The sequence below is a fragment of the Penicillium roqueforti genome (genome assembly GCF_015533775.1).
Source record: "Penicillium roqueforti strain LCP96 04111 chromosome Unknown scaffold_43, whole genome shotgun sequence".
Lineage (NCBI taxonomy): Eukaryota > Fungi > Ascomycota > Eurotiomycetes > Eurotiales > Aspergillaceae > Penicillium > Penicillium roqueforti.
Genome location: NW_024067607.1, coordinates 130,248 through 155,604, shown reverse-complemented (window position 1 = coordinate 155,604; position 25,357 = coordinate 130,248). Strand labels below are relative to the sequence as shown.

The following is a 25,357-nucleotide window of genomic DNA, read 5'->3' as shown; positions in this document are numbered from 1 at the left end:
CCCCCCCCCCCCCCCCCCCCCCCCCCCCCCCCCCCCCCCCCCCCCCCCCCCCCCCCCCCCCCCCCCCCCCCCCCCCCCCCCCCCCCCCCCCCCCCCCCCCCCCCCCCCCCCCAAATATTCCAAGAGTCGGCGAAGATTATCAATGCAGGTCTAGATGTAAAATCCCGAGATCTAGACAAAACTGGATGAAATTAGAAGGCCACCAGAACTCTTCAGGAGAAATAAAGAAGATTCTTCGATTGCAGGCCTGCAGGAGATGTATATCAGGAAACGTGAGGGCCCGGGAGCTTAGTCGCGAAGCACACCGATTTCGGGTTCGATAAACCACGAAAAAAAAAAGTTGGAGGAACCAAGTTAGAGAATCGAAGAGATAAATATGACAACTGACACCAATACCAAGAATCTCCTGTCCACTTGCTCGGGGAAGTGAAGCAGAGATGAAAGAAAGGGGATGAAGCGGGTGAGCGGTCTGGAAGAAGCCGGCAGTAACTGGGGGCCAATCACGCGTGACGCGCAAGAAAATCGGGGAAAGGGGGATAAATGAAAGAAAAGGGCTTTTAGTTCTGTACCGACGGAGTATGCTTCTTCTGGTCTGGGACGCCGTGCGATCTACACCGTGCTACTACTCTTTAAGACTAGTTGTGTTGTGGAAGATATTGATATTGATATTGTCGTTGGTCTGTCTCTTAAGTTGGATCTACCTGTGCTATGAACAATGAGACTCAAATATTCCATAGATATCACGCACTCGCTCGGCGCATCGAGTTCTACGGAATATGGTTAGGTGGAGAGTATATACTACTACTATAGCGCTGGCCCAGTTCGACCGGCCCGCTTAGATTGATGAGCGGAGGCAATGTATGATATCCACAGAATGCACAGACTTTTTCAATTCGCCAGTGACTTGTCACTTGTAATCCTAGGCGACGATCTTGGCGAACCAAATGCAGCTTGAAACAGGGAGCTTTGGGACTTTAGGGGGAAAATTGGTTCTATGCGATTGGGGGGCTATATTGTACAATACGATGTAGATCGCTATTTAGGCATTTAGCATGATCTACGCCTTAAAACCCTCTCTCTTCATGAGATTTATGAGACTCTGTGCCACTTAATTTGGGCTTATCTCTCGGGTTCTCTGTCTCGTTCTCTTTGGAATTACAATTTAGAATCTTCCCCCAAGTAATCGTATAGTTCGATCGATCGAACCAACCAGGAGATAGCCTAGAAACCATGCTGCAATCGACTGATCACAGTTCGCCACACGTGTAAAATAGCCTGTTTTTCCCGATTTCTCGTGGCTGCCACGTTATGGACCGCTTTAGGCCGAAATGCATGGTTGTCTCGGGAACTGTCATAAAGAAGGGCTCTGGAATGCCTGTGGAATATTCAACGTTCGATTTGATCCCTCACCTGCAAGGACTTTTGTCGGCTGCAGTTGGATCAATTCTAGGCGGGTCTTTTTGCATTCGCTCCACTATGGCGCTGATATGCTGAACACGTACGAATGCGTTTGTCTCCCACTTTGACTCCCTCAATTCGAGTACTATTGGTTCCACCAAACTTGACATGTGGACGCAGTCAGCTAGTGCAGGGTTTTTGATCCCTAGTCAAATGAAAGACCAGCAGCTAGCAACCTTAGAGGGCGCCCACGGTAAGCTTATAAAATGGAATGTGGAATGGGTGAACCTTGTCAACTGGGCGTCGGGTAAAAACATGCAAAAGATAATCAAGGGGCGGTTTCAGCCTGCTATTTGACTTTCAAGAAACATAAACCTGGGATAAGGCTGCTTGTGATCGATACAGATTATGTATCAAATCATTTAATGACAATTATGGTCTTCAGTTACGTGGCCTCTGTGTTGGCATATTCTCTTTCATTTTCAGCACAGACACAAGACAAGATATATTTCGGATAATTATGTTTGTAGATCCCTCTATATTACCTTATAATCATAATTAATACGCTCTAAGCGTGAACGGAGTATCTCTGGGGAAGATAATGATGTATTCTCTATCTAGCTAGTGCCATAGGCGGCCGGGGTCACCTGACCCTGACGACGGTGACATATGGTAGTTGATTAATGGCTTCATACAAAATGATACCCAAATTGCAGTTTATAGTACAAGTGTACCCAAATATATATCCGTGCACTACTCCGTAGGATGCAGGAACAGGAATGGGGTCTTCAACTATATCCAATTTGAACTTCAGCCAAATCAGGAGACTGGCTAACATGGCGGCCATTACCAAACTTTTCTCGATCCTTTTCACTTGTCCTATTACTTATTCCGATTCAACTAATTTCTTTCCAATGTAATATTATGGAGAACTAGTGCACACATCTGAGGTTGTTGGGGTGGTAGATCGGTCACGGGATAGCTCCTTCCCAGGTTTGGCTTCCTCGATTCCTCAATGTCGCTGCCATTTCTCGTTAGACCTTGTCATTTCTTCATTCATGCAATTATCCCCAATCATTCATCATGGAGAGCTTCGAAAAGTCTCGGCCATTGCTGCAGCGCCCAGAGAGCTCTAGCATTGACGTTCTAGATTTCTCTTTCAGCAAGCCCGCCTCACACAAGCCCTCGTACTCGCGAAATCTGATCAAGCAACCTACCATTCCCCCTCCTGGAATTGACAATGCCCTATCTTCAAAGGAAACGATGGTAGAGGAGGCAGGGCACAACCATCAACTTACCAGGCCAAACACGTATGTAGATGAGCCAGGCTGATATCACGGATGAACACCACTGTCCACGATGAACTAACATGTGGTATTGGGTTCAGCCCTCTCAATCCTCACAGCGTCGGGAAAGAAGGACCCTTCAAGCCGCCAGTCCCTGCGAGACAACCTGTCTTTTCTCAACCAAGACGACTATCAACATCAGCTGAGTCTAACAAAGACAGCGGTAACCAGCCTACAGCTGGGGATATAGGGAACTTGGGTTTCGGACAAGAACAGGCGGTGATAGTCTCCCAGCTGAACGAGCCCACCGAGACCGATACCCCTAAAGAAACCATCAGCCCTGCACGAAGGGTCGTCGAGTCGAGTCAAGAGCGTGTTGTTGACATTGAGAGGACGAGTGAAGCTAATTCTGCCTTACCTAAGTCGCCCCAGGTGCCACATCCCCACAGAGAGAGGCAGGACATTGAGATCCAATATTCTCATGTGCCTCTCAAACCTGTACAAAATAAGTCTCAGGGGTCAAAGCGACGACGTGCCCCTGAGAAGGACGCATCGTCGAAGCAGCAGGCACCGCTCATTGGTAGCAAAAATGGTGTTCAGCTGAATGAGGATGATCTATTCGAGCTTCTCATCACAAGAATGAGACAGCGAGAGGAAAGCGAGCAGGCAGTCGCAGTTATCCAACGGCAAGTCACAAATGAGAACATGGCCTTGAAGGAAGAGAACCTTAATCTGCAGGACCGGCTCAATAAATGCCAAGGACAGCTCGCCAAAACATCATCCGAGTCAAGATCTCAGCGCGCACAAATAGAAAAGTGGAAGGCGAAACTTGGCACATTCAAAGGTGTCCTCAACGAACTCGGTCGTGAATATGGCGCAGTCCTGGAACAAGCCAAAGAATTGAAATCAGCCACTATCTCTCTTGATAGAGAGAAAAGCGAGATCCAAAACAGTCTGGACGATATCAGGTTAAGAGTTTCGAACAGCGCAGAGACCATTCAACACCAATGCGAGAGACTTTCAATTTCCGAGGGGACGGTTGCCAGCTTGAGGGAAGCGTTGGACCATTCAGAGAAAAGAGGCGATTTAGTCAAGACCCAGCTATCCAACGAGAAGAAGCGAATCGCCACTCTAGAAGCTTACATCCAAAATGAGTCTCAGAGCCAATTGCGAAACTTGGTCCTTGTCAGAAATGACCAGCGCAAGATGGCCGAAAAACTTGACTCTGCCTATGACCTGTTCACCACATCTTGCTTCAAATCCCAGGATAATATCCTGTCAAAACTGAGTCCGGTGCTTGAACACTGTCTCGCTTCGGTTCAGGGGTTGAAAGAGCAGTGCTCTGCCGAGACTTTGAATGTCCAGGAGTTCACCATCAGCGTTCAAGAGACTACATCTCGGTAAGTTCCGTAGAAGTGTACCAAAGAACAACACATTTTAAACTCACTATAACTCTAGTTTCAACTCATTGGCTGGACAGGTTACAAGTGACGTCGACCGAGGCACGGAAATGAGCAAGAATGTGTTCCAAGCCCTCCAAGAAGTCATTCAAGCCATTGAAGGCAACCTCGGTCCGTATTCGTCAATTTTCAAACAGCTTGCTAATAGCGAGAGTTGCTATGGGAGTTTGCAACAAAAGCTTCAGATCATTGAGCCTATGCTCGACAGTCTGGGTGGTTCTATCAAGGCCGTGGGGTTAACAGAAACAGACCTTGTGCGCGGGTTAGAGAACTTCGGTCAGAAGCTTTCTGAGGCTCAAATTCCAGCAGGGAACCCTGTTCTGGAGATGGAGATCGCCAACAAATTCGCTGAAAATACCCAGTTGCAACTCCAACTGCAAGAAATCTCGATTGAGGTTGAGTCTCTTCGAAAGCAACTTGCCAACAAATCATCTGAAAATGAACATCTTCAGCATGCTTTGACCGAGACTGTTGCTAGTGAACAAGCATCTAAGAATCAAAATGCTCGGCTGGAAATTGAGAAGACGGCCTTGGGGAGTGAGCTTCAATTACTCGAACAGAGAATTCGGGAAGAGTTGGATGCCGCAAGCATCGAATTGCAGGGTCAGATGAAAGCTAAATTTGAAGAACAAGTCCAAGGCCTTGAGACAGAAAAGGCGAAGCTAGAAAGAGACTTCAATAACCTCCAGGCACAGCTTGCAAATGTTCAAAGCTCTTTGGTAAGCCCAACTGTGCCTGACGAGACGGGTTCACTAACAGTATGCAGACCGAAACCGAAAAGACAGCCGAGGAGGAGCGACTAAAAAAGGCCTCCATGGTAAGCGATGCGGATCATGATAGTCATGTGCTCAACTGATAGGCGCAGCTCAACGAATCACAGAAACGAATCGAGGAGCTGAATGTTGCTTGTTCAAAATATATCACAGAAGCAAAAGCCACTGAGGCTGAATCAAACTTATTGAAAAGCTCCGAAGCCGGTCTCCTGACGGAAAAGAAGAGACTCCTTGAACAGCTTGAACAAGCAAAAGTAAAGACCACCGAGCTTGAAGCGAGCCTTGGGCTGAAAACAGAGTCTGTAGCGCTGAAGAAGAAGGCAATACAGGATGTAGAAAAGAGGGCCGAGGTCCTTCAGCAGGAGACGGCCCAGAAATCCGAAGAGCTTGCAGCAACAAAAGAAAGCCTCGCCATGCTCGCATCACGGTCATCGGCTTTGGAAAAGGTCGGGGAAGAAGCTGATGCTGAAATAATTTCACTCCTCCGCCGGGCCCAGGAGGCTGAAAGTTGGCAAGCGACCATAAGAGAAGGGTTTGCGAAGGTGATTGAGGTACATTCAGACGAGCCTTTTGAGCAAACATGGCAGAAAATAGAAGACATCATCCAGTCCTCGCTTGTTCCGTCCATCACTGGCGATACGTCTTGCAACAAGCCTCATGATACCGGGAATATGGAGGACAGCAATCTTCTTACACTCGAGTCAAGAGAGGGGAAACATGCCAATCGCTTCGCGGCCAATGAATCAAATAAGGGGCCTTTCAATACTGGTGAAGACATGCAGCCAGATGGACCTCTAGCACCAAAAAGTTTTAGCCCCTCGAAGGCTTTGAAACAGGGTGATTGTGCTGAATCTCTACCGAAATTCCCTGCCGGTCATGGCCATATTGTTCCGTTTTCAAGTCTGCATGACAGACTTTCACGGGAAAATAGCATGTCACTTTTCAATGACCCAGCTGAGCTCGAGATGCTCTTCATGTCGACTCCAGATCTCCCGGAAGCGTTGGTGCCGAAGGATGCCTCCAAGAAAGCTCCCGAATACCGATCTGTTCCAGGAGATCATCTGAGACTAAGTCGAGATCTCAATGACCTAAACCCTGTTCTCGGGACACAACCTCCCGGCGCCGATGACAACAGAAGCGAAAGACCCCAGTCGACTCTTGAAAATATCGACAGTTCGTATGTGGATAAACATGCCAAAAACGAACGGCCCAACACCAAGCGTAAAGTAGTCAACTTCGAGGGGGCGCGTTTTATCACCCAAACAGAGGTTGGCAAAGCTAGACGAATGTCAGATGCAACCGACAACAGCTCTGGAAGAGAGTCTGAAAGTAAGGAAATAAAGAGAACGCAGAAACGGACTTACAGCCGTCTTCGCCAGTCTGTGGCACAGGAGGAGACGGGTTCAATTGAAACAACTACAGAGATGCAGCCTGCCAACAAAGCTTTGGTAGGCAAATCTCAACAGAGCTCGACGGATAAGACTGAGCACTCTTCGAACGCGAACCCAAGGCCGTCGAAGAGAGCACGAAACGCAACCGACGGCCCGGAGCGACGACTGAGTCCGAAGGGTTTGGCTTCAGGTAGCAGCAGGGGAAACACAGCCGGCCAAGCTAGCAATATGCGAGGCCGAGGTAAGCGCCGCACTCGAGGTAAGATACCCAATGCCTCTCTCTAGGATAGCTCTAGCTAACGATTAGAAGGAGACCGTTACAGTCAGCGCTTCAGTCAAGACGCCGGCTGAGCACTTCAGCGTGAGACCGGAGAGAAATACCATTTCTCTATTGTTACTCTAACCAAGTTGAGCAAATTCTCCATATTCACTTTATCAAATGCAAGGTGTGTGCGACAAGTCCATATATATCCAGATACTGGGTTAGAAAGATATGCTGTTGTCATGGACGGATGGACGAAAAGAGCCCCGGGCAAGGCGCATGCTTCGGAAAGCGATGAAGTGGAATGTTGTTGGATATTTATTGTAGTTTTATTGAGGTACCCAAAGCTGTATTGCTCTTAACGCCAAACACATGCTCCAACAAAAGGAGGTTTACCGCAGAAGATCCGAGAAACCGGGGAAATCACAATTTCCCGCTTGTCTTCGGTAAAATAATGTACACATAGGGGTCGTTCCCCTGACACCCTTATCGCATTTCCCTAGATACGCGCAAAGCCTGAAAAACCGTTCGACGGCGTATCGGGATAGGAATTGCAAAGAAACGCAGGCTCGATTGGAGGAGGAAAAGAAGAGATCGAAATCGAAGTCGTCATCGCGGTCGAGAAGCGGATGTTTCTCAAGGCGCAGAACAATCGGATTGAAAAGAAAAGCCGAGCGGAACCCATATCCAGAATCGAATAGCTTATTTATTCTTTCCACCCTTGGTCGCCTCAAGGAAAAGCACCTGCTTCTTAACGACAGGGTCGTACTTCATCATGCTGAGAGGACGATGGACACGGGGCCGGATCATCGTGCGGTAGTAGCCCGTCATGGCCATAGAAATCAGCCGGACGGCAATGGTACGGGACTTCGCTGTGCCGGGAAAAAGACGACGTTAGCCATCAGCCGCAAAGGAATCCGGCGGGTTCTCGAATTTCGCTCCCAGCGCCCGATTCACATCCCAATTGCTTATGGAATGGCGGGTGGATCATGCGATTGAACTCTCGGGCTTCTCATTCCACGTACCTTTCTTGGCCATCTTGGGCGGCGTCTCGGTATGCTTGATCGAGTTGTCTCTCTGAAACAATTTCGAGGTCGGAGTTGATCGTTTCCCGTCGGTCACGTGGAGCTTGCTTAGTCATTGCTGTTTGGGCCGGCCCGTCAAGTTAGAGGATCAACCCGTAGACATCTCGTTGGCGGATTTTGATGATTATTTTAAAGTTGCTAGGCACCAACGTGTGAATAATTATTCTACTATACATATAATCCGGGGCTTGTAAGACTGATTAAATTACCCATCTTCCACCGTTTTCTGCAACATACATTAGATATCTCGTCTGGGACCTATGGATGGACTAGTCCTGCCACCCCCCTGCCAATTCATCTTGGATTTCTAATTGATTTTAGTCAGTATAATAACATAGGATTACGGATTACTCTGTACTATGTTTGGCCACCTGTTAATATTGATCTTCCCCGTTGAACTCGCCAACTCAATACAAGCTTTAACCGCTGCCTAGGTGACATTAGTAGTATAGATTTCCTATATGTGGGTTTGAGCTGTCTATTCAAGATTTTTCATTATGTTTGACCTGTATTTCCAACTCAGAAAGTTCTAGCTAAGTTTGCATGAGTGTCGTTTACATCACAGCATCGCCGATGTGACGATATCATGATATGCAATGACCTTCAGAGCTGAAAATCTTCCTTCAGTTCCAATTTCCCGATGATACCAAAAATCGTGGCCTGATATTATAGCTATTGTGGCTGAAAAACATTGTATTTGGCTCTTCAGAGTTAGTATGTTTTACATTTTACAGGACTGAGAGATCAACTGCATAGCGGGTGATATGAGCGAGGTAGTGATTACTAGTCGCTAATTGATGATCTTTCAGGAACCAAAGGTTGATTAAACAGCGCACCAAACCCGAAAACATATTATCAAGATGATCTATAGCCGCTCGATTCCCTTTGTCCTTTTTGCCTTGTTTGGCACAGGACTCACGCAATCCGTGAATGGCTTCAACTTTAACAAGCCAACCGGCGGCCCTCCAGGAAGCTATTTTGCTGCTGGCTCGTCTATCCCCGTTACTGCTTTGCAGAGCGCTGCTGCAACGGCTAGTACTGCTGTACCCGATGGTACCTATCCTATCAATAGAGAAAATGGAGCTCAGGAAGTTACCATCCATAGCGACTGGGCGAACTTCAATCAGGTAGATACTCTCACTAGCCGGCTACTTGCAGGATCAAACTGATTGATAATAGGGTGCGGCATATGTCTGGATCGCGGATATGGATGTCGACTGCGACGGTATTGACTATATGTGCAAGGTAGGTGATTATTATTGTCTGTCTGGGATATTATTGCTAACCCTATGGTGCAGGAAGACGCGGACGGCCTGAACCAAACCAATTTTGGTGCTTTGGCTGCCTATGAAGTGCCGTTCTTTGTGATTCCCGACAGGTTCGGAACCCAGTACGCAAAGCAGCTTCCCGGAAATAACATCGGTGCAGTGATCTGGTATGACTTTCCTTCTTTGGTGGATATTTCAGCGGCTTCCTGTTCTAACTAAAAGCTAGTGACGGCAAGATGTTCTACGGAGTTTACGGGGACTCCAATGGCGCTACCCCCCAAGTTATCGGCGAGGCCTCGTGGTTGATGGCCCGGACTTGCTTCCCCAATGATAACTTGAACGGAAACAACGGCCATGGTGATGCTGATGTGACCTGTAAGTCTGAAAATATATATTTCTTTTACTTTGGCGGCTACTAATCCAACAAGATATCATCTTCACTGGCAACAACTCGGTACTCCCTAGCAGTGCTCTCAATACAAGCTATGTCACCAACTTCAGCATACTACGCTCTATGGGCGACAGGCTTGTGACCTCTCTTGCGCAGAACCTCGGGCTGGTAAATGGAGGGTCCTCTTCTTCTATTGCAACGACGACCGCTGGCTCCAGCCCTACTGGAGGCTTCTGAGTGAGAAGAAAATTGTGCTGGTAAGTAACCTTCAGCTCATATTCTTACTTCATGGTCACTAAGTAATTTTATAGGTGCCTCTTGCAAGACCGAGCATGGCAGTCAAGTGGTCTGGAAAAGTGGGAAATGCACGAATGAGTGATTGCGACCTGGTAGCTATGGGGGATTTGATCTAAAGGGAAAGATAATATAAATGGCAGAGTAGCTGTATGTACCGTACTCTTGACCACCGCGATTTTGCCGATCGGGGTATCTTCGCTCTATGGGGTATGCTTAATAACGTTCAAATACTGCTTTAAGTGTATACTCGACGATTACTAGTGAACGCAGTATATCATAGACAGGAGCAAGGAAGGCGATCAGTATGAAATGTATTGAGTGAACTGGAGAACTGACTCGGGCAAAAGAGAACACATTTTACGTTTACTCCTATTGAAAATATATAACTGTGTGAACAGACTAAATTGTATGATTTGTATTCGATGTCACTTACTCGTTATATAGGCTCGCTCTATTACCTTTCTAATCAACATTGAACTCATCGGTCCACCATTGGATCATGGTTGATCTGACCTACGCTCTCGTCTTTTGAAGTCCAACATTTACCTCAAGATCTTCACCCTTGTCCAATACTCTAGCGGATTCCAGTCTTTGCCCCAGGTAGAGTTCACGAGTATTTCAACCCCCACGTGCTGCTGTCGCCGGACGGTGTCTTCGTTATGTCCTCATCCACGGAATCTGCGATCCTGCTGTTCAGGACTGATGTTGTCGAGTGCCTTGGATTGAGTATCTCGATCGGAAGTAAATGCATTGAGGGCCTTATGTTAGAGCGAGACTGTTTGCTAATGCGGCAACAATGAAATCGCATGGTTCAGCATGTGTGAGTTAAGGCGCGAGGTCGGTGGATGAATCTGTGTTGGCAGTGCCTTTGATTGGGAATTGACCAAGGTCAGGGGCATAGGCATAGAGTCTAAGTCGTTCCAGACCTCCAACATCAATTGCCTACTGAATATGAGTCATTAACATCAGCATAGACGATGAGATGTTTATGCAAATTTCATTGCCCATCGATCCCCGTTATAAGGTCATGAGTGACGTGATAAGAATAGATGGGGGTTAACCGTGTCACAAGCCTCCAATGAAGTCGCCAAGTTCGGCCATCGTGCCCTGACCGTTCTATGTATAGCCGAATATGGAGTAAGGGGTAAAATGTTGAGGAGAAGTCCTCCAATCATGTGATAGTTGACGAAGGCGTGCTTGTTTGTTGTTGCGGTCACCTGGCAAGTCACCTGAAGTCACCTGAAGTCACATGAAGTCACCTGAAAGTCAAAATGCGGGGAATGTTCGGCCCGAGCAGCCAATTGGGCAATAATGCCTCAAGCTCCTGTGGCAATGACTTCATTGTCTGCAATTTCTGCAAAGGCGCGAAAATAGAACATCCTATTAAAGAATAGAAACGTAAATGTTTCCAGGGGTCACTTGATGCGTTTGCGTGATATTACCTAAAACCCGGTTTGCGTCGGGGAACTACTAACTTGATTCAGCTGTGCCTTACGTTTTATGATCGAATCTGAGTCTAGAAGCCCATAATTTTACGTGATTTCCCAAGGATCGCCAAGTAATTGCCGAGAATTTTGATATCACGCTTGCAGCGTAGTTGGAGTTGGTCCGAATGGCGTTATAATGATCTACCCGTGGACATTCCCCCGCAAAATCTATATAAGAGAGATGTTTCCCCGGACTTGAGCCAACAATTCAATTCAATTCGATTACACGCAATCTCCATCTGTCTTACCACCTTGGGTCCTTTATCCTACTCCCAACTACAATTTTATGTGAGTAATATAGGCATCTCCCTATGTCTGACAGTTACTGATACAATCCTCAGTCAATGACCCAGAGTCAATCCTCCTTCACCATGGCTATCCAACTACAGCGCCAGGAACAGAGCTTGAAATGCGAGCAATGCGGACTCCCTGCCGTGAGCTTATCCACAAGCCCAAGCTCCAATGATGCTGGCAGTCAGGCATACTACAAATGTGTCCCATGCAATCGCTTCTTAGGCCCTTGCCCTCGCAACACATCAGGAGCTAGTCAGTATGGTGACAGCGATTCTGAATCATCAGGCTCGGAGGACCATGTACCTCGCGGTCTCCCCATCATTTCTACGAAGAAGCAAAAGTCCAACCCACACCCGGCTCCGGAGTTCGATGAGGACTGGGAGGCGAATTGCAGTCCAGGCTTCATGGTCTCGAGATTCAAGGCGCAAGGCAGGGAAGTGCTTCTCTGGCCTTGAAGAATGATGCATTTTGGTTTTTTTTGGGAATAGCGAGCATTGTTTCATTTACCAAGTGTTTATACTCGGTCGTTACCTGCTAAGGTGACGATAAGATTCGAGTAAAAGTTTATATATATCACTAATAAGGCTATGCCTTTGAGCTCGGAATACAGAATGTTTGGGTACCTGCCTATCAGCGAGATTCATGAAGTTGCAAAATGTTTACTTCTGGGAAAACAAAACTATAAATCCTTCAACTTCTTTTAAAAGCCAAGTCTTTACCTCAATAAGCTTATTCCTTCTAGAGATTCTGAATATTGCTATAACCTATGACAGATTTTCTGGGTTCAATAGCTTGCCAACAGTCGCCTACAGTATCAAGGGCATCATCTTCGATATGCACTCAGTACCTCTGGTCATCGTCAGAGCCGAAAATCCAGAAAGCTTCATTGAGCTCTGTATCCCAGACCATATCAGCGCTCTCAAAACGAATTTATATTCAAACCTCTTGATTTTAACTCTTTGCCTATTCGTTCAAACATATTTGGGCTGTTGTCTTGAGCCGTCAAGTTTATACTCAAAACTTATTCAACGCAATTTCATCATGAGTACTTTCACTTTGTCTCCCCTCCATGAATATTCATTTGATCTGCGACCATGATCTCTTTCTCTTTGCTAGATAGAGAGTTATCCTAGTTTCAAGTTTCACCTACTCACCTCTCTCTCACCTCACCTCACCTAGCATCCTCCACTTTGTCAACTTTACCACCTGCCTATCCCCATCTTCTTATTAGTCTAATCATTTTTTGATCGCCCAGATGGAAGACGGTACAAGCAACGATGGCAATCATTTGCCCGAATCACACCCTGATACGACTACAACCTCGAGCACTCCTACCATTCCCACGCCCTGTGGTATAGGAAAAATATCAATCGAGAACATAGCTCTGCCCGAATCAATCATCATCTACTTGAACCAGGATTCCAGCACCTTACAGATTATGGGGATGCTGGACAGGCTGGGCGCTCCAGCAAAACTACCAGTCATCCACCGTGCAGCAAGTCGACTTGAAGCTCTAGCTGCGGTGTGCAACTCGAACTTTGCAGCTAGAATACTACTGCAATCAACCAATGGACCGATTTCGGATATAGATGCCGTAGCTCTGTGGGCACAAACCATGCCTGAGCTACCGCAGCCATCCGAATATTGGGATGTCGTGTTAGCCTTCCTCTTGTCGAAAGAGGATTGCATGGCGCTGCGGGACGCACTTCGATTCGCAGCAGGCTTACAGGCATTCAATGAATCACTCCAGGAGCTAGAAGATGGACTGGAAAAAAGGCTCTTCATGCAGCTGGCGGATAAATGGTCCGCGATGATTTCAGAGGAAGACAGCATAGAAGACACGGAGGATGATATTGAAGACGACGTGGGGTAATTCTCAGTTGGCACAATTCCATTAGACTATCGCATTTCTACAATTTAGTGACCTCTCCACGCATAATCGGTTCATGTGTAACTGTAATCACAGTGTCTTCCTCCTCGCTTCCTTGTTCCTCTGCCATCGTTATCTTTCTATTACTCCTTTTCTCCATGATCATAATCCAAGTGACATTAAACAAATATAAAACACTGATTATCGTGGCCTATAAAGAAGATGACTGTTAGTTCATAAGACGTGACAATGCTGAGAAACAATCATACCCAAATAAATCCCCCACGGAAACCAGGTGCTTTTGACACAGGCCAAGCTACCAACGGCACCACCAGACTAGTAATCTCCCCAAGACAATTGTAGGAAGCAAAAGTAATCGCTCTGACCTCCAAATCCCCAGCAAGTCCCTCCGCAGTCCAGGCGATCAGTACTGGAAGTGTCCCGTAAGACCATCCCACTGATATATAAGCGAAGAACTTGAGACCATCGGGGATATCCCAAATTGCAAGTACCAGGTTCGCGAAAATGCATAGAATCCCAGACAAGATTATAGGCTCAGAGCGAGATCCACGAATGTCAGAGTAGAAGCTCATCATCAATGCGCCAGCTACCGCCGCGCCATTCGTGACAGTGGATAAGTTGTTCACAAGAGCGACGGGATATTTATTTGGCTGAGAGTCGAGCCAGAGAATAAATGGTGTGGCTTCGCTGTATGTCATGTTGCAGAAGATGACTAGAAGGAGCACGAAGGCGTAGAATCGCCACGATGTGAAGATTCGTTTGATGATTGTTTTGTTGAGACCTGTAGATGGCTTGAATCCTTCTTCCTGTAGTCTTTTGTTGGCGAGGGCTTTTTCTTCTGCGCTTAGGAAGCGGGATTTTGTGCGCTCTGGCATGTCGGGAAAGATTAGGAATCCGCTGTGATATGTTAGTTGGATATTAGAGACTTTTAGGGACTTTTCAATAATTCCAATTGCTTACATCAAAGCAATAGGGATTGTGATAATTGTGCAGATAATGAAAAGCCATCTGATCATAGTAAGTATTGGAATGCTTGACATGCGGTGGGAAACTGACCTCCAACCCTGTAAACCATGATGATTGTTGAGATGTGTATATGCAGCAGCTTGTAGATATCCTGCAAACATCTGGCCGATGGGATTTGCAATCCAGAAAAGTGCATTCCGACGTCCCAGTTCTTCCTTCTTATACCATCTGTACGCGCAAGTCAGCATGCTTTGAATTTCCGATAGTCGGGATTCAACACGAACGAATTGACTACATGGACCAAGCCCACATAACATGAAGTAGCGCTCAACCCGACGAAAAATCGCATTACCACTAGCTGCTCGTAAGTTTGCACAAACGCCGTTCCGAGAGTGAAAAGACCCCAAAAGATCTCCGCAGCTGGGAGGTAGTATTGCGCTCTATGGGAAATATCAGCTGGAAGTTTTGTATGGCTATTTACTTAGGTTGCTTACGGGTATTTGATCAAGACCATGTTGCTGGGGATTTGAAACACAACATATCCAACTTCATCTGGATAGCAAGCAGGGTTAGCACAACAATCAAACTGCCGTTAATTCATTGGAGACAATAGAAAAAGGGCAATGTTCTTACATGCAGCATTTATATAATTCAATCTATTCCCCGACAGATCGAGATCCTGTTTCATGCCAGAAACATATGCATTAGCTATTGAATGTCAGTCAATGATTCTCGAAACATGCATGTGAGGTACACATACTCAATGCCGAAACGTCTAGATACTTGACAAAAAATGACAAACAGGCATATGGAAGAACCAGCCAATCCAACTTTCGAACAAGTTGACGTTCTACCAATGGCATACTGGCAGGGAACCATCTTGTGGCGCTCTCTATACGTGAGACTAAGCGCGCCATTGTTCCGAAAGGATGTGAAATCTTTTCGAACTTGGAGAATCAATACGAAACCCCGGTCTTTGTATATTTTAACGAATATCATCTTTTGCATAGATCTAATCTCGCGTCTTTTGTGAGATATGAGGCCATATGGCATCATACCCCTGACACGAATAATTGTCGCCAGGTACCGATATGTTGATTGCGCCATATATCACTAAAACAACACCACGAGTATTTCAAAGCAGACTCAACGGACTCATATTTCAATATCTGTACTCAATTCAACCTGTCGGATGTTTTGGCAAGAGTAAATGACGCGATCCCGTTGTAGACAACGTATTCGGACTTCTTCCGCTCTAGAGGGGTAGCAATGCTTATCTCGCTTGGCGAGAAGGCGTTCTGATACGATGGGTTGAGTATTCGTGCTTTCTTATAGAGATGACAGCAGATGAGGGTTGAGCGGGGTTGCTCTCAGCTGGAGAGATAAATAATATCGACATATAGCGATATCTGGACTTTGAAAATTGTCAGAGACATTTGATCTAACCGCATATATCTAAAATAAAATCAAGTCTTGAGCTTGATAATTTTGAAATGTCAGCTGAAACCTCACCACCCAAGCGGCGGATATACCTCAATGGCTTCGACATGTTCACGGTAGGCCATCTTTCCTTCGGACAGTGGAAGAACCCTTCCGATCGGTCAGCCACCAAGCGACGCGACCTCTCCTACTGGACGAATCTCGCCCAGATACTGGAGAAAGGCGATTTCAATGCGTTGTTCCTTGCCGACACCTATGGTCTATATGACACGTACAAGGGGACTGCAGAGCCCGCTATTCGAAATGGAGCTCAATATCCCATGGGAGACCCTTCGATAGTAAGCTAGCTGTCTGATTTTTTTCGATCCAGTTGGGTTGCTCATGATGTATCAGCCAATCTCTGCAATGGCCTCGGTCACCAAGAATCTAGGGTTTGCGATCACCACCTCTACTTCATATGAAGCTCCATACGTTGTGGCAAAGAGGTTCTCGACTTTAGATCATTTGACCGGTGGTCGATTCGGGTGGAATATTGTGACCTCGTGGAAGGAATCTGCTGCAAAGGCCGTGAGTATTCACATTGGAGGATTTTTGCCCAAGACTGACATCTATAGCTGGGATTGCCACTGGTAGATCACGATAAGCGGTATGAAATTGCCGACGAGTACCTGACCGCATTGTACAAGTAAGCAACAGTGAACCCTGGATAGCCATACGAATTACTGACCTGCAATAGACTGTGGGAGGGCAGCTGGGCCGACGATGCTCTCCAAGAGAATGCTCAAACAGGCGTGTATGCCGACCCAAGTCGAATCAAATACATCCATCACCACGGCGAGCATTTTCAATTCGACGGCCCTCACATCTTGGATCCATCCCCGCAGCGCACCCCTTTCCTCTTCCAGGCAGGCACATCCCCAGCGGGCGTCGCCTTCGGCGCGAAACACGCCGAAGGAATCTTTGTCTCCGCCCCTTCACCGCACATCCTCGCTCCACGAATTAAAGCCATCCGCGAAGAAGCCGCCAAGCTCGGCCGAGATCCTAAATCAGTGAAAGTATTCGCCATCCTCACGCCGATTGTAGGCCGAACCGACGAAGAGGCACAGGCAAAGTACCGCGAAGCACTAGAGTACGCCAGCGAAGAAGCAGGACTTGCATTCTTCTCTGGTGGAAGCGGTATCGATCTTAGCCGGTTTGATCTAGACACGCCTATTACACCGTCAGATGTGCATGTTGACGCCCGTGTTCATTCCACGATCAATACACTCTCCTACCAGAGTCCCGACGTGCCTGAATGGACGCCAAGGAATATCGGGAAACACATCTCGATTGGTGGGGCTGGGCCCGTTCCTGTTGGTTCTGCGAGTACCGTCGCAGACTTTTTGGAGGAATGGGTCCGTGTGGCGGATTTGGATGGGTTTAATATTGGGTATGTGCAGACGCCCGGGACTTTCGAGGATGTTGTTGAGCTCCTGGTGCCGGAATTGAGGAGAACGGGGGTATACGCGCCGTTGGGTGAGAGTGGTACAATGCGAGAGAGGGTATATGGGCCCGGGCAAAGGCGCTTGCGTGATGACCATGTCGGGAAGAAGTACGGATATGAGGTGTATGATGGCCATTAGTCTAGTCACAGGGTGGAATGCAATTTAGATTGGTCTAATTTGAAATGATCCCGCGAAAGCAGATAGATACATGGATATACGTAGTCGAGGATCAGGGATTTTATACCGGATTTGATGAATTCACACTCATTTCCACTACTTCGTACTCAAACAAAGAATGTCGGAGATCAACATAGAAAGAAAACAGCCAATTTAACCCTAAAAAAGAAGAAATGACTCTCAGCTAAGCCCTCAGGAATGTGCCAAGGCAAACCGGAGAGATTTCTTCCCTCGCGCCAGCTGAAAGACTCTCCCACCAAGGGGCTGGAATCCATATGGCCAGGTGAAGATCTATATAATTGGCCTGATTCTATTGAGGCTTGACGCTAATGCCATTAGAATCGGGTATTTTGGACAATTTCACTGCCAAGTGGATTCGCACATATCATTTCACGATGCACGTTTCCTGAGATTGAAATTGAGGGCATATTGACTTCACCTTAGCGCTTTATAGATCTCACCTTGTGTCAAATTAATTAATACGAGACCGGAACCCCCCGATTGGAGCGAAACCATTGCATCTTGAACTAAATCAGCAGATGGCATCAGTTCACTCGCAGGGGGAATCTCCACAACTGGACGGACAACATCGAGGCGTTTCTTGGCGGTCGTTTCATCTTTCCCGTACTCCTCCGGACTCATCCTCCTCAATTTAATCTCCCATTTGCTTTGAGGCATCGCTTTGATTGGTCCGATCTGCGACAGAACGGGGTCTCCAATTTGCTTGGCTTCGTTTAACGTCCCCCCGCTAGTGGTTCGGTCAGCTCAGGCGATCTCCAGCCTTATGTCTCCGGTTCCAATGTGGAAATCTGAAACAGCCCCGATGCAGGGTATGCGCCAAATACTTCTCAACGCCATTTCCAAGGGAGCTATAAGTACTAGACATCTACTCATGATGTTCCCCATTCTATCTTCACCATCTTTCAGTCGTTCCTTTTCCTGACACTTGCTGGATTCAAGTTGTCTATCCCTTCATTTCTACACACACATTCTTTTACTACACTCCTTTCAACTTCAACCGATTTTACCAAAATGATGAACTCTACCCAAACTTCCGGCTGGCAGGTCCTAGTGACCAAGAGAAAGCTCCTGGTATCCTGCGTTCTGGGCCTCTTCTTCCTTGCCATCGGGATGGACCTCCGAGCAGAGCTCGGAGCTGGACACAATCAGAAGAAGATCCTCAAGCGTGACACCACCAGCACTAGCGATGCCACCATCTGGCAGCCTGCGGCAGGAGTCAAGTGGCAAATTCAACTTGTCGACGCCGTCGAAGACACCAGCGTCGATGCCGACATCTGGGACATCGACCTCTTCGACAACACCGCCGAGACAATCACCACTCTCCAGGGCAAAGGCCACAAGGTCATCTGCTACTTCTCTGCTGGCACGTATGAAGACTGGCGTTCAGACATTAGCAAGTTCGACAGCGCGGACTTCGGCAGCAACCTCGATGACTGGCCAGGCGAGCGCTGGCTCAATATCAAGTCGACCAGTGTTCGTGCGATCATGAGCTCGCGGCTGGACATGGCGCAACAGAAGGGCTGCGATGGCGTTGACCCGGACAATATTGATGCATATGGGAATGAGAACGGTCTCGGGTTGACAGAGGCTGACTCGATTGACTTTTTGACTTTCCTGGCCTCGGAGGCGCACTCCCGTGGCATGTCTATCGGGTTGAAGAATGGCGGTGACATTATTGGCTCTGTTATTGATAAGATGCAGTGGTCGGTCAATGAGCAGTGTGCCGAGTACAACGAGTGTGACGTCTATGCTGCCTTCACGGATGTCAATAAGCCTGTTTTCCATATTGAATATTCCGACGAGACTATTGAGTCGGATAGCTCTGACGATACTTCTGACACTGCCACCACGACTTCCACTGATGGCAAGGCTACCGCCACTGCAACTGCCACTGTTGCTGTCATCCCTTCTTCTACCTCAGCTACCGCCGCCGCTGCAACAGCCACTAGTGTCTCTGTCATCCCTGCTTCTACCTCAGCTACCGCTGCTTCTGCAACCGCCACTAGTCTTTCTGTCATCCCTGCTTCTACCTCAGCCGCCGCTGCCGCTGCAACCAGCACGGCCGCTGATGACACCAACGATGATGATGAAGATGACGAAGACGACGACGAAGAGGCTAGCACCGATAATACTAAGGAGAAAAAACACCGACACGGTCACGGACACGGTAACCACAATCTCCGAGCTAGAGCCGTTCTCTCCTCCACTTTGAAAACATCAGCTTGCAACGCAGCCAACGCCGGCAAGTTCTCCACTGTTATCAAGAACATGAACCTCGATGCCTGGGTTGAATATTGCTAGACTATCGATTCCTCGGGGGATTGCTTCGTATGGCAAGAAATCAATATGTTAGCTGGAGATAGTCGTGAATAAATGACTGTCGCTATTGTATACACTTCAAAGAGACATCTTAGAATATATACAAGACAAGTGCTACAATTGAGAAAGAACTCTTGTCTTTATTATTGGTCTGGTTTGATGCGTAGAAGGGCTCAGTACTCAGTATATTGATGATGATGGCGTTGTTCTGTAGGAGGAATCTCGGTCCGGTGGACTAGGCTATATCTACCATGAGGGGTCGCATACATAGATATCAGTCAATTATCTTCCTCAGAGGACATCGCACTTTAACACTAGGTTACTCAACTAAGTAAACCCTCAATATTGCCTGATACTCTGGACTGCTTTCCACGCATCGCCGCTCAACATGACACTACATGACGAGAGCTCTCAGGAACCAGAGCAGCTTCCTCGGGAGAACTGGGCCATCACGCCGAGTGGAGAAGGGAACTGTTAGATGTACTAAGGTCTGTTCTGCGCTGCGAGTGCGAGTGCGATGCTGGGCGCCAGGAATACCGGAATACCTGGATGCTATCAATGTCGATGTACCTACGTCTCATTCTCAAACTCCACTATACTGACAAAAGCTTAGGACTACGAGCCGCTACCAAACGTAAACCCAGCAGTCTCCAGGTTGCTTCATGCCTCAGTTGAAATCGTCCCTTTGATCTTATTGTCAATAACTGTCAGAGATTCTGCACTGAGATTCTGCAGCGTCTTGTGAACAATGGGATGGATAGTAACCATTCTCCAGTACATGATCCCTCCTTACACAAACAAATTCTCAGAAACCATAAACTTCTCGTCCCTAGCATTGGTTTCCTCCGGAATCACATTAGCATCCTGAACCTCGCACCCCTTCAGCACAGATCCACGACCAATCTGAGCTCGGCGACCAATCACACACCTGGTTAATTGAGCCCTAGCCTCAACAACGACGCCCTCCATCAAAACGCACCGAATGATGCGGGCAGCACTAGCAATCTGGCAGTTCGCACCGATCACGCTCTCTTTAATAACAGCACCCGATGCAACAATTACATTCTCACCGAGCAGACAATCCTTCTTTGTAACGTTGCTGGGCGAAGCCACGCCTTCGGGGTAGGCAACTTTATGGGCGTGTGCTAGAGGCGACGCCGCCTTGCGACCAACTTCCTCGATAGAAGGCAGTTTTGCGAGGAAAAGGGATGTTGAAAGCAAGACGCCTATGTTATCGACCCGTCGAATGAACGGAGTTGATCCTCGGTGGACGTAGGCTAGAATTTGCGGCAGTTCGATGGACTGGTGTAATTGCTCTGGCTGGAGTTCGCAGCTAGAACGGGTCCTGGTAGTGCTCATATCCTTGATGTCGATTACTTTGTCAACGAATGCGCCAGTATAGCTGCTTTCGGGCGTAAATTCTGTCTCCTGGGTGAAAGTGGTGTCTTCGTTGAAGTTCTTGGTCAACCCTAGTTTGGCGCCGAGACCTTTCTGCCATGTTGACTTGGCCCAGGCGCCGACCAGATCCTCCCTAACGGATTTCAGTTTGCTTTGGTGGTGGACTAGGTCTTTGACCCAATAGGGGAAGACGTAGACATGGGCATCGCGGAAGGTGGTGAGTATTCTGATGCGCGGACAATTTTGGACAAGGGAATGGCGAAGGAGAAGGCCTTGGTCTTCTTTCATTTTCTCCTTGATTGTATCCATTGGCATTGACATGAGAAGTTTGGATAGACTGAACCGTGGGATTAACGGTCCATCGGGGCCGTGGACAACAGGTTCTTCATTCTGCTGGAGTGGTGCAATAGCTATGAAATCTGTTCCTTCTGCCTGAATACTCTCCTCTCGGTGGTCTGTTTGATAGTACACAGCCAGACCACCGGGGCGAGCTTCCCGCTGGCGATCGAAGTAGGAATTGGTTGGAGGGGATGCATGTTGAGTCCCTCTTGAATCACTACCATCGTTGAGGGCATACGGACTGGAAATCCACGCCTCGAGGATTGACTCACCGGGGATTTCACAGATGAGGTCACAAGGAAGGAGAAGAAAATTCGTGGTGATACATCTCTGGACTTCTGGGAGACGAAGGAGCTCGGCAGTTCCCATTGTCATCTCGAGGTCCTTCGGTGCGATGAGCGAGACCGAGGGCGAGTAGAACGATGTAAGATATGGGTTCTGGTCCAAAGCAGCCCGAAGGGGAGGGACAGACAGTGGAGGGGTGATCAACGTGATATCTGGGATATAATTAGCCAATTTGATTAAGAGATTGAGATGGGTCTAGAATAAAGAGAGCATTCGGGCTTACCAGTGACACCTGATCGCCTGCAAAAATCGATGGCATAGAATAACATAGGTCTGTTTGCGACTTGAATGAGGCACTTTGGATACTCCTCAGGTCTGGAGGTGAATGTATTGAGTGAACCTCCAGGGCCACATAGGATGAGGGCCTGGAAGTCCATGGGACCAGCGTGTGGCATGGTTGTCTGAGTGAAGGGTTAAGCAAGTGAGGTTAAGAGGTCTTTAAAATGTAATTTTCCTTGGGATGAGCGATCAATCGCGTGACATGTGTAAGACGGAGAGATTGTTGAGAAGTTTGGTAGAGGGAAGACGGTTCACAGGAAGAGCTGATGGGGGCAGCCTTTAAGAGACAACAAGTCACGTAGTTGCAATTGACCGGTCACGGGTGAAAAAGTCTGAAGTTGTTTGTTTCATAAGTAGCCAAACCTCTGCTCCATCGAAATAGATAGGTACATGACGACCGCCTTTCGGGTGGTCGGTCATATCGATATTGAGTTGTCAGGCGGGATTAAGTGAACGGCAAGACTCATTTTGAGTACGACCAAGCATTGATCTTAGACGATATAGCTTCGGTGCCTTTTTGGTGCCTTTTTAGTGGGTTTGTAATAGTTTAACACTCTATATTCAAGGCTTTTATATGTCCACAACCTTCACTCGCACAATGTTTTGCCAAGTTCTATTTTGCTGGTACCCAGAGCTATAGTTTGATATTACTAAGATATAAAACTATTTCCCAGTTGATACGATTTCCTAGAGTGTTGCAGTTTTCAATCAAAATACAATATGGGCCGAGTTTATGCTTTGCCCCAAACTTTACAGAATCAGTACCTGAAATTAATGAGCTGATTTGGAAAGAAAAATAGGAAAAGGCAAGAAAACAGACTAAGCTTTTTTATCAAGATACTGGCTCTATATGCGTTGGTTGAGTAAAAGACATAAACTGACGTATATAGATCCTCTTCATATAAATCTCAAGTGCCATACCCAGAACAAGGATTGTCTCCCCAACCATCATGCATCTTCTTCAATCTCAGCGGCTAATTCGTTCTTTCGATCCTTCCGCCAGACAAGCCACCACGAAGCCAGAATGCCCGAGATAGCCGCACACAGGAAGCAAAGACAGATAACATATGACACTCGATACGTCGGTCCAAACACCGTACTGTATATATGAGGCCCAGCGATGCCACTGAACTGGGCCATGGCATTCGTCAGCCCAATACCCATACCCACGGCCACTGTACCCTCAAGCGCACGAATACGTTCTGGCCAGATGACAGGGTATGCAGATCCCGCACAAGCGGTAGCTACAATCAAAGCGAGGTATTTGACGACTGAGTTCTTGACTGTAATCAGGATGATATAGCAGATGATTGTCGTGCTTTCGACTGATTTGTTGTCAGTAGGAACTCCATGTGTAATGCGGGAATTAATACTTACTCGCAACAGCGGTGGTCCAGGGTCTGATCCATCCTTTGTGTAGTAAATACCCGAGAATATTCAAGAAGAAAAAGCATGCGACATATGGAGGCTATTGAGTATGAGTCCGGTTAGCGATGCCTTGCGTATTGGTGTGTTTCCCTAGATTGATTCCAACTCACAATATTCATCAGCTGTGATAGAGCGGTTGTGGTAAAGCCAAGCTCATAGATAACAGTAGGTAGAGCGTAATTCACTCCAAATCCGCCAATGCCATGTCCAATCCAGTAGATTGTGAATGTGTACAGGGTCGGACTTGAGAGAAGTGTTTTGAAGTCCCCCCAGTTCCAGCTTTTATCATTTCCTGAGGGTGCTGTAGAGGATAGACGGCCCTTGAGGAACGTTCTCTCTTCTTCGGTCAACATTCGGGCGGTCTCGGGGTAGTCCGGAAGACCGAATAAAGCTACCACAGATAGCACGATTGCCGGAAGGCCTTCGATGACAAACAGCCATCGCCAGCCTGAAAGACCACCGGCCCCATCCATAAAGCTGATGGCATATGCTAGCAGCCCACTCAATGCGCCAGATATTTGACCGAGAGAGTAGAAAAGGGCTATCCTCCAGCGCAGCTCAGATGGCTTGTACCAGAATGCCATGTGGTAGAGCACAGAAGGATAGAAACCGGCTTCAGCCAGTCCAATTGCAAATCGTACACACATCATCCCCGGAAAGTCCTTTGCAGCACCAGCAGCGCAGGCGCAGATACCCCAGCCCAAAATCAACACGAACATCCATCTCGAAGGCGTGGCGCGTTTGAGAAGAATGGTGTTGGTGGGCTCGAAAAAGAGGTAGCTGTAGGAGAAGATGGACTGTGTCCAGGACCATTGTGCGGCGCTGAAATTGAGCTCTTTCTTGATTCCAGTGCCGGCTTCTAGGTTGATGATTGCGGCGTTGGAGTAGTTGTTGGAATCAATGACACGGAAGATATATACAAGCGAGTAAAACCCAACGAGCCAGAAATCTATTTTTCGCATCACTCTCTTCTCGAGTTTGGCGTTATATTCATTGTCTTCGCGATTGATCTCATTGGGCGGAGTTGAAGGTATGCTGGAAGTAATGACTTCCAGCTCGTCGCGCTTCTCCGAAGCCATATTGTCAATTTCAAGATCCGCTTGATATAGGATGATTGCTTAGAATAATTTCATCTCATTCTGCAGTCAAAACGCAACTTATTTTCCTTGAAGCACCTTTATGCTTATGTGTTACTTGGACCCCTCCGTTCTCGGCGACGCGGGTTATTAGGGCAAGGTGCCATGATAGTTTGGATCACGACATTTCCCCTCCCAATGTGAATATTCGTTTGATTGAACCTCCATTACTCATTATTCATTCGGATTGCGGCATGCATAGTCTAAATGCTATAATTGTGGGGTATGGATATTCTCATAACCCCCATAAGCTTGACGCCCATCATATATAAATGGACCTCAAAATAAGAGACTACCTTGAGGTACCCTATGGTATGGCCTTAATAACTTGCTCTGTACTATTTGATTTTTATTGAAGCAGTCGGTTTCAATGTGTAACTATGAAAATCTAAGGCTCGCTTAAGGTTTTGCAGAGTATGTACAAAAGCACTCTTACTGACAAATCAGACAGGTTAACTAGACCACTGTGCTGACCGGAGGCGACAAAAATGCTCAGGCGTTGAAGACCTACTCTGCGATTGTCCAATCACTGGGGTTTTTATTATCTCGGGGCCTTTTGGTGGCTTGTCTAAGCTCCATGCTGAGTGGAGGTGGTCTAACCGGAACTGTAGCTTAGCTATGCCATTTCTTGGTATCTCCGCACTGTAGCCACTCTTACCCACTCATATACGTGGGGTCCGAAGACGTCTTCTGTCCGCAGCCGTTCTGGCAGCCTTCGATTGCACCAGGCCATTCGTGATAT

The 25,357-nt window shown here is 47.4% G+C and overlaps 9 protein-coding genes across 9 annotated transcripts; 6 read left to right on the top strand and 3 right to left on the bottom strand.

The window, feature by feature from the left end:
- Window positions 1–2,481: 2,481 nt before the first annotated feature.
- On the top strand, window positions 2,482–6,659 carry LCP9604111_9231 (uncharacterized protein; the record flags this gene model as incomplete). Its single annotated transcript, XM_039077463.1, has 6 exons — window positions 2,482–2,708; window positions 2,786–4,084; window positions 4,143–4,863; window positions 4,911–4,961; window positions 5,010–6,567; window positions 6,619–6,659. The coding sequence occupies 6 exons, from the start codon at window positions 2,482–2,484 to the stop codon at window positions 6,657–6,659; spliced, it is 3,897 nt and encodes a 1,298-aa protein (XP_038924833.1).
- Window positions 6,660–8,515: 1,856 nt separating this feature from the next.
- On the top strand, window positions 8,516–9,727 carry LCP9604111_9230 (glycoside hydrolase family 75 protein; the record flags this gene model as incomplete). The annotated part of the gene is made up of 7 exons (XM_039077462.1): window positions 8,516–8,782; window positions 8,835–8,900; window positions 8,954–9,090; window positions 9,150–9,298; window positions 9,352–9,482; window positions 9,533–9,571; window positions 9,626–9,727. 7 exons carry the CDS (start codon window positions 8,516–8,518, stop codon window positions 9,725–9,727), a joined length of 891 nt encoding a protein of 296 aa, XP_038924832.1.
- Window positions 9,728–10,270: 543 nt separating this feature from the next.
- LCP9604111_9229 (uncharacterized protein) lies at window positions 10,271–11,847 on the top strand (the record flags this gene model as incomplete). Its single annotated transcript, XM_039077460.1, has 3 exons — window positions 10,271–10,323; window positions 11,278–11,386; window positions 11,440–11,847. 3 exons carry the CDS (start codon window positions 10,271–10,273, stop codon window positions 11,845–11,847), a joined length of 570 nt encoding a protein of 189 aa, XP_038924831.1.
- Window positions 11,848–12,647: 800 nt separating this feature from the next.
- Window positions 12,648–13,265, top strand: LCP9604111_9228 (uncharacterized protein; the record flags this gene model as incomplete). Its single annotated transcript, XM_039077459.1, has 1 exon — window positions 12,648–13,265. The coding sequence occupies one exon, from the start codon at window positions 12,648–12,650 to the stop codon at window positions 13,263–13,265; it is 618 nt and encodes a 205-aa protein (XP_038924830.1).
- Window positions 13,266–13,525: 260 nt separating this feature from the next.
- Window positions 13,526–15,166, bottom strand: LCP9604111_9227 (uncharacterized protein; the record flags this gene model as incomplete). The annotated part of the gene is made up of 7 exons (XM_039077458.1): window positions 13,526–14,180; window positions 14,244–14,291; window positions 14,340–14,477; window positions 14,534–14,689; window positions 14,744–14,801; window positions 14,883–14,957; window positions 15,010–15,166. The coding sequence occupies 7 exons, from the start codon at window positions 15,164–15,166 to the stop codon at window positions 13,526–13,528; spliced, it is 1,287 nt and encodes a 428-aa protein (XP_038924829.1).
- A 576-nt stretch (window positions 15,167–15,742) lies between these two features.
- On the top strand, window positions 15,743–17,311 carry LCP9604111_9226 (LLM class flavin-dependent oxidoreductase; the record flags this gene model as incomplete). Its single annotated transcript, XM_039077457.1, has 4 exons — window positions 15,743–16,027; window positions 16,083–16,256; window positions 16,304–16,374; window positions 16,426–17,311. The coding sequence occupies 4 exons, from the start codon at window positions 15,743–15,745 to the stop codon at window positions 17,309–17,311; spliced, it is 1,416 nt and encodes a 471-aa protein (XP_038924828.1).
- A 1,071-nt stretch (window positions 17,312–18,382) lies between these two features.
- On the top strand, window positions 18,383–19,672 carry LCP9604111_9225 (endo alpha-1,4 polygalactosaminidase; the record flags this gene model as incomplete). The annotated part of the gene is made up of 1 exon (XM_039077456.1): window positions 18,383–19,672. The coding sequence occupies one exon, from the start codon at window positions 18,383–18,385 to the stop codon at window positions 19,670–19,672; it is 1,290 nt and encodes a 429-aa protein (XP_038924827.1).
- Window positions 19,673–20,479: 807 nt separating this feature from the next.
- On the bottom strand, window positions 20,480–22,167 carry LCP9604111_9224 (uncharacterized protein; the record flags this gene model as incomplete). The annotated part of the gene is made up of 2 exons (XM_039077455.1): window positions 20,480–21,924; window positions 21,996–22,167. The coding sequence occupies 2 exons, from the start codon at window positions 22,165–22,167 to the stop codon at window positions 20,480–20,482; spliced, it is 1,617 nt and encodes a 538-aa protein (XP_038924826.1).
- Window positions 22,168–22,999: 832 nt separating this feature from the next.
- LCP9604111_9223 (uncharacterized protein) lies at window positions 23,000–24,558 on the bottom strand (the record flags this gene model as incomplete). Its single annotated transcript, XM_039077454.1, has 3 exons — window positions 23,000–23,376; window positions 23,429–23,519; window positions 23,590–24,558. 3 exons carry the CDS (start codon window positions 24,556–24,558, stop codon window positions 23,000–23,002), a joined length of 1,437 nt encoding a protein of 478 aa, XP_038924825.1.
- Between the last annotated feature and the right edge of the window lie 799 nt (window positions 24,559–25,357).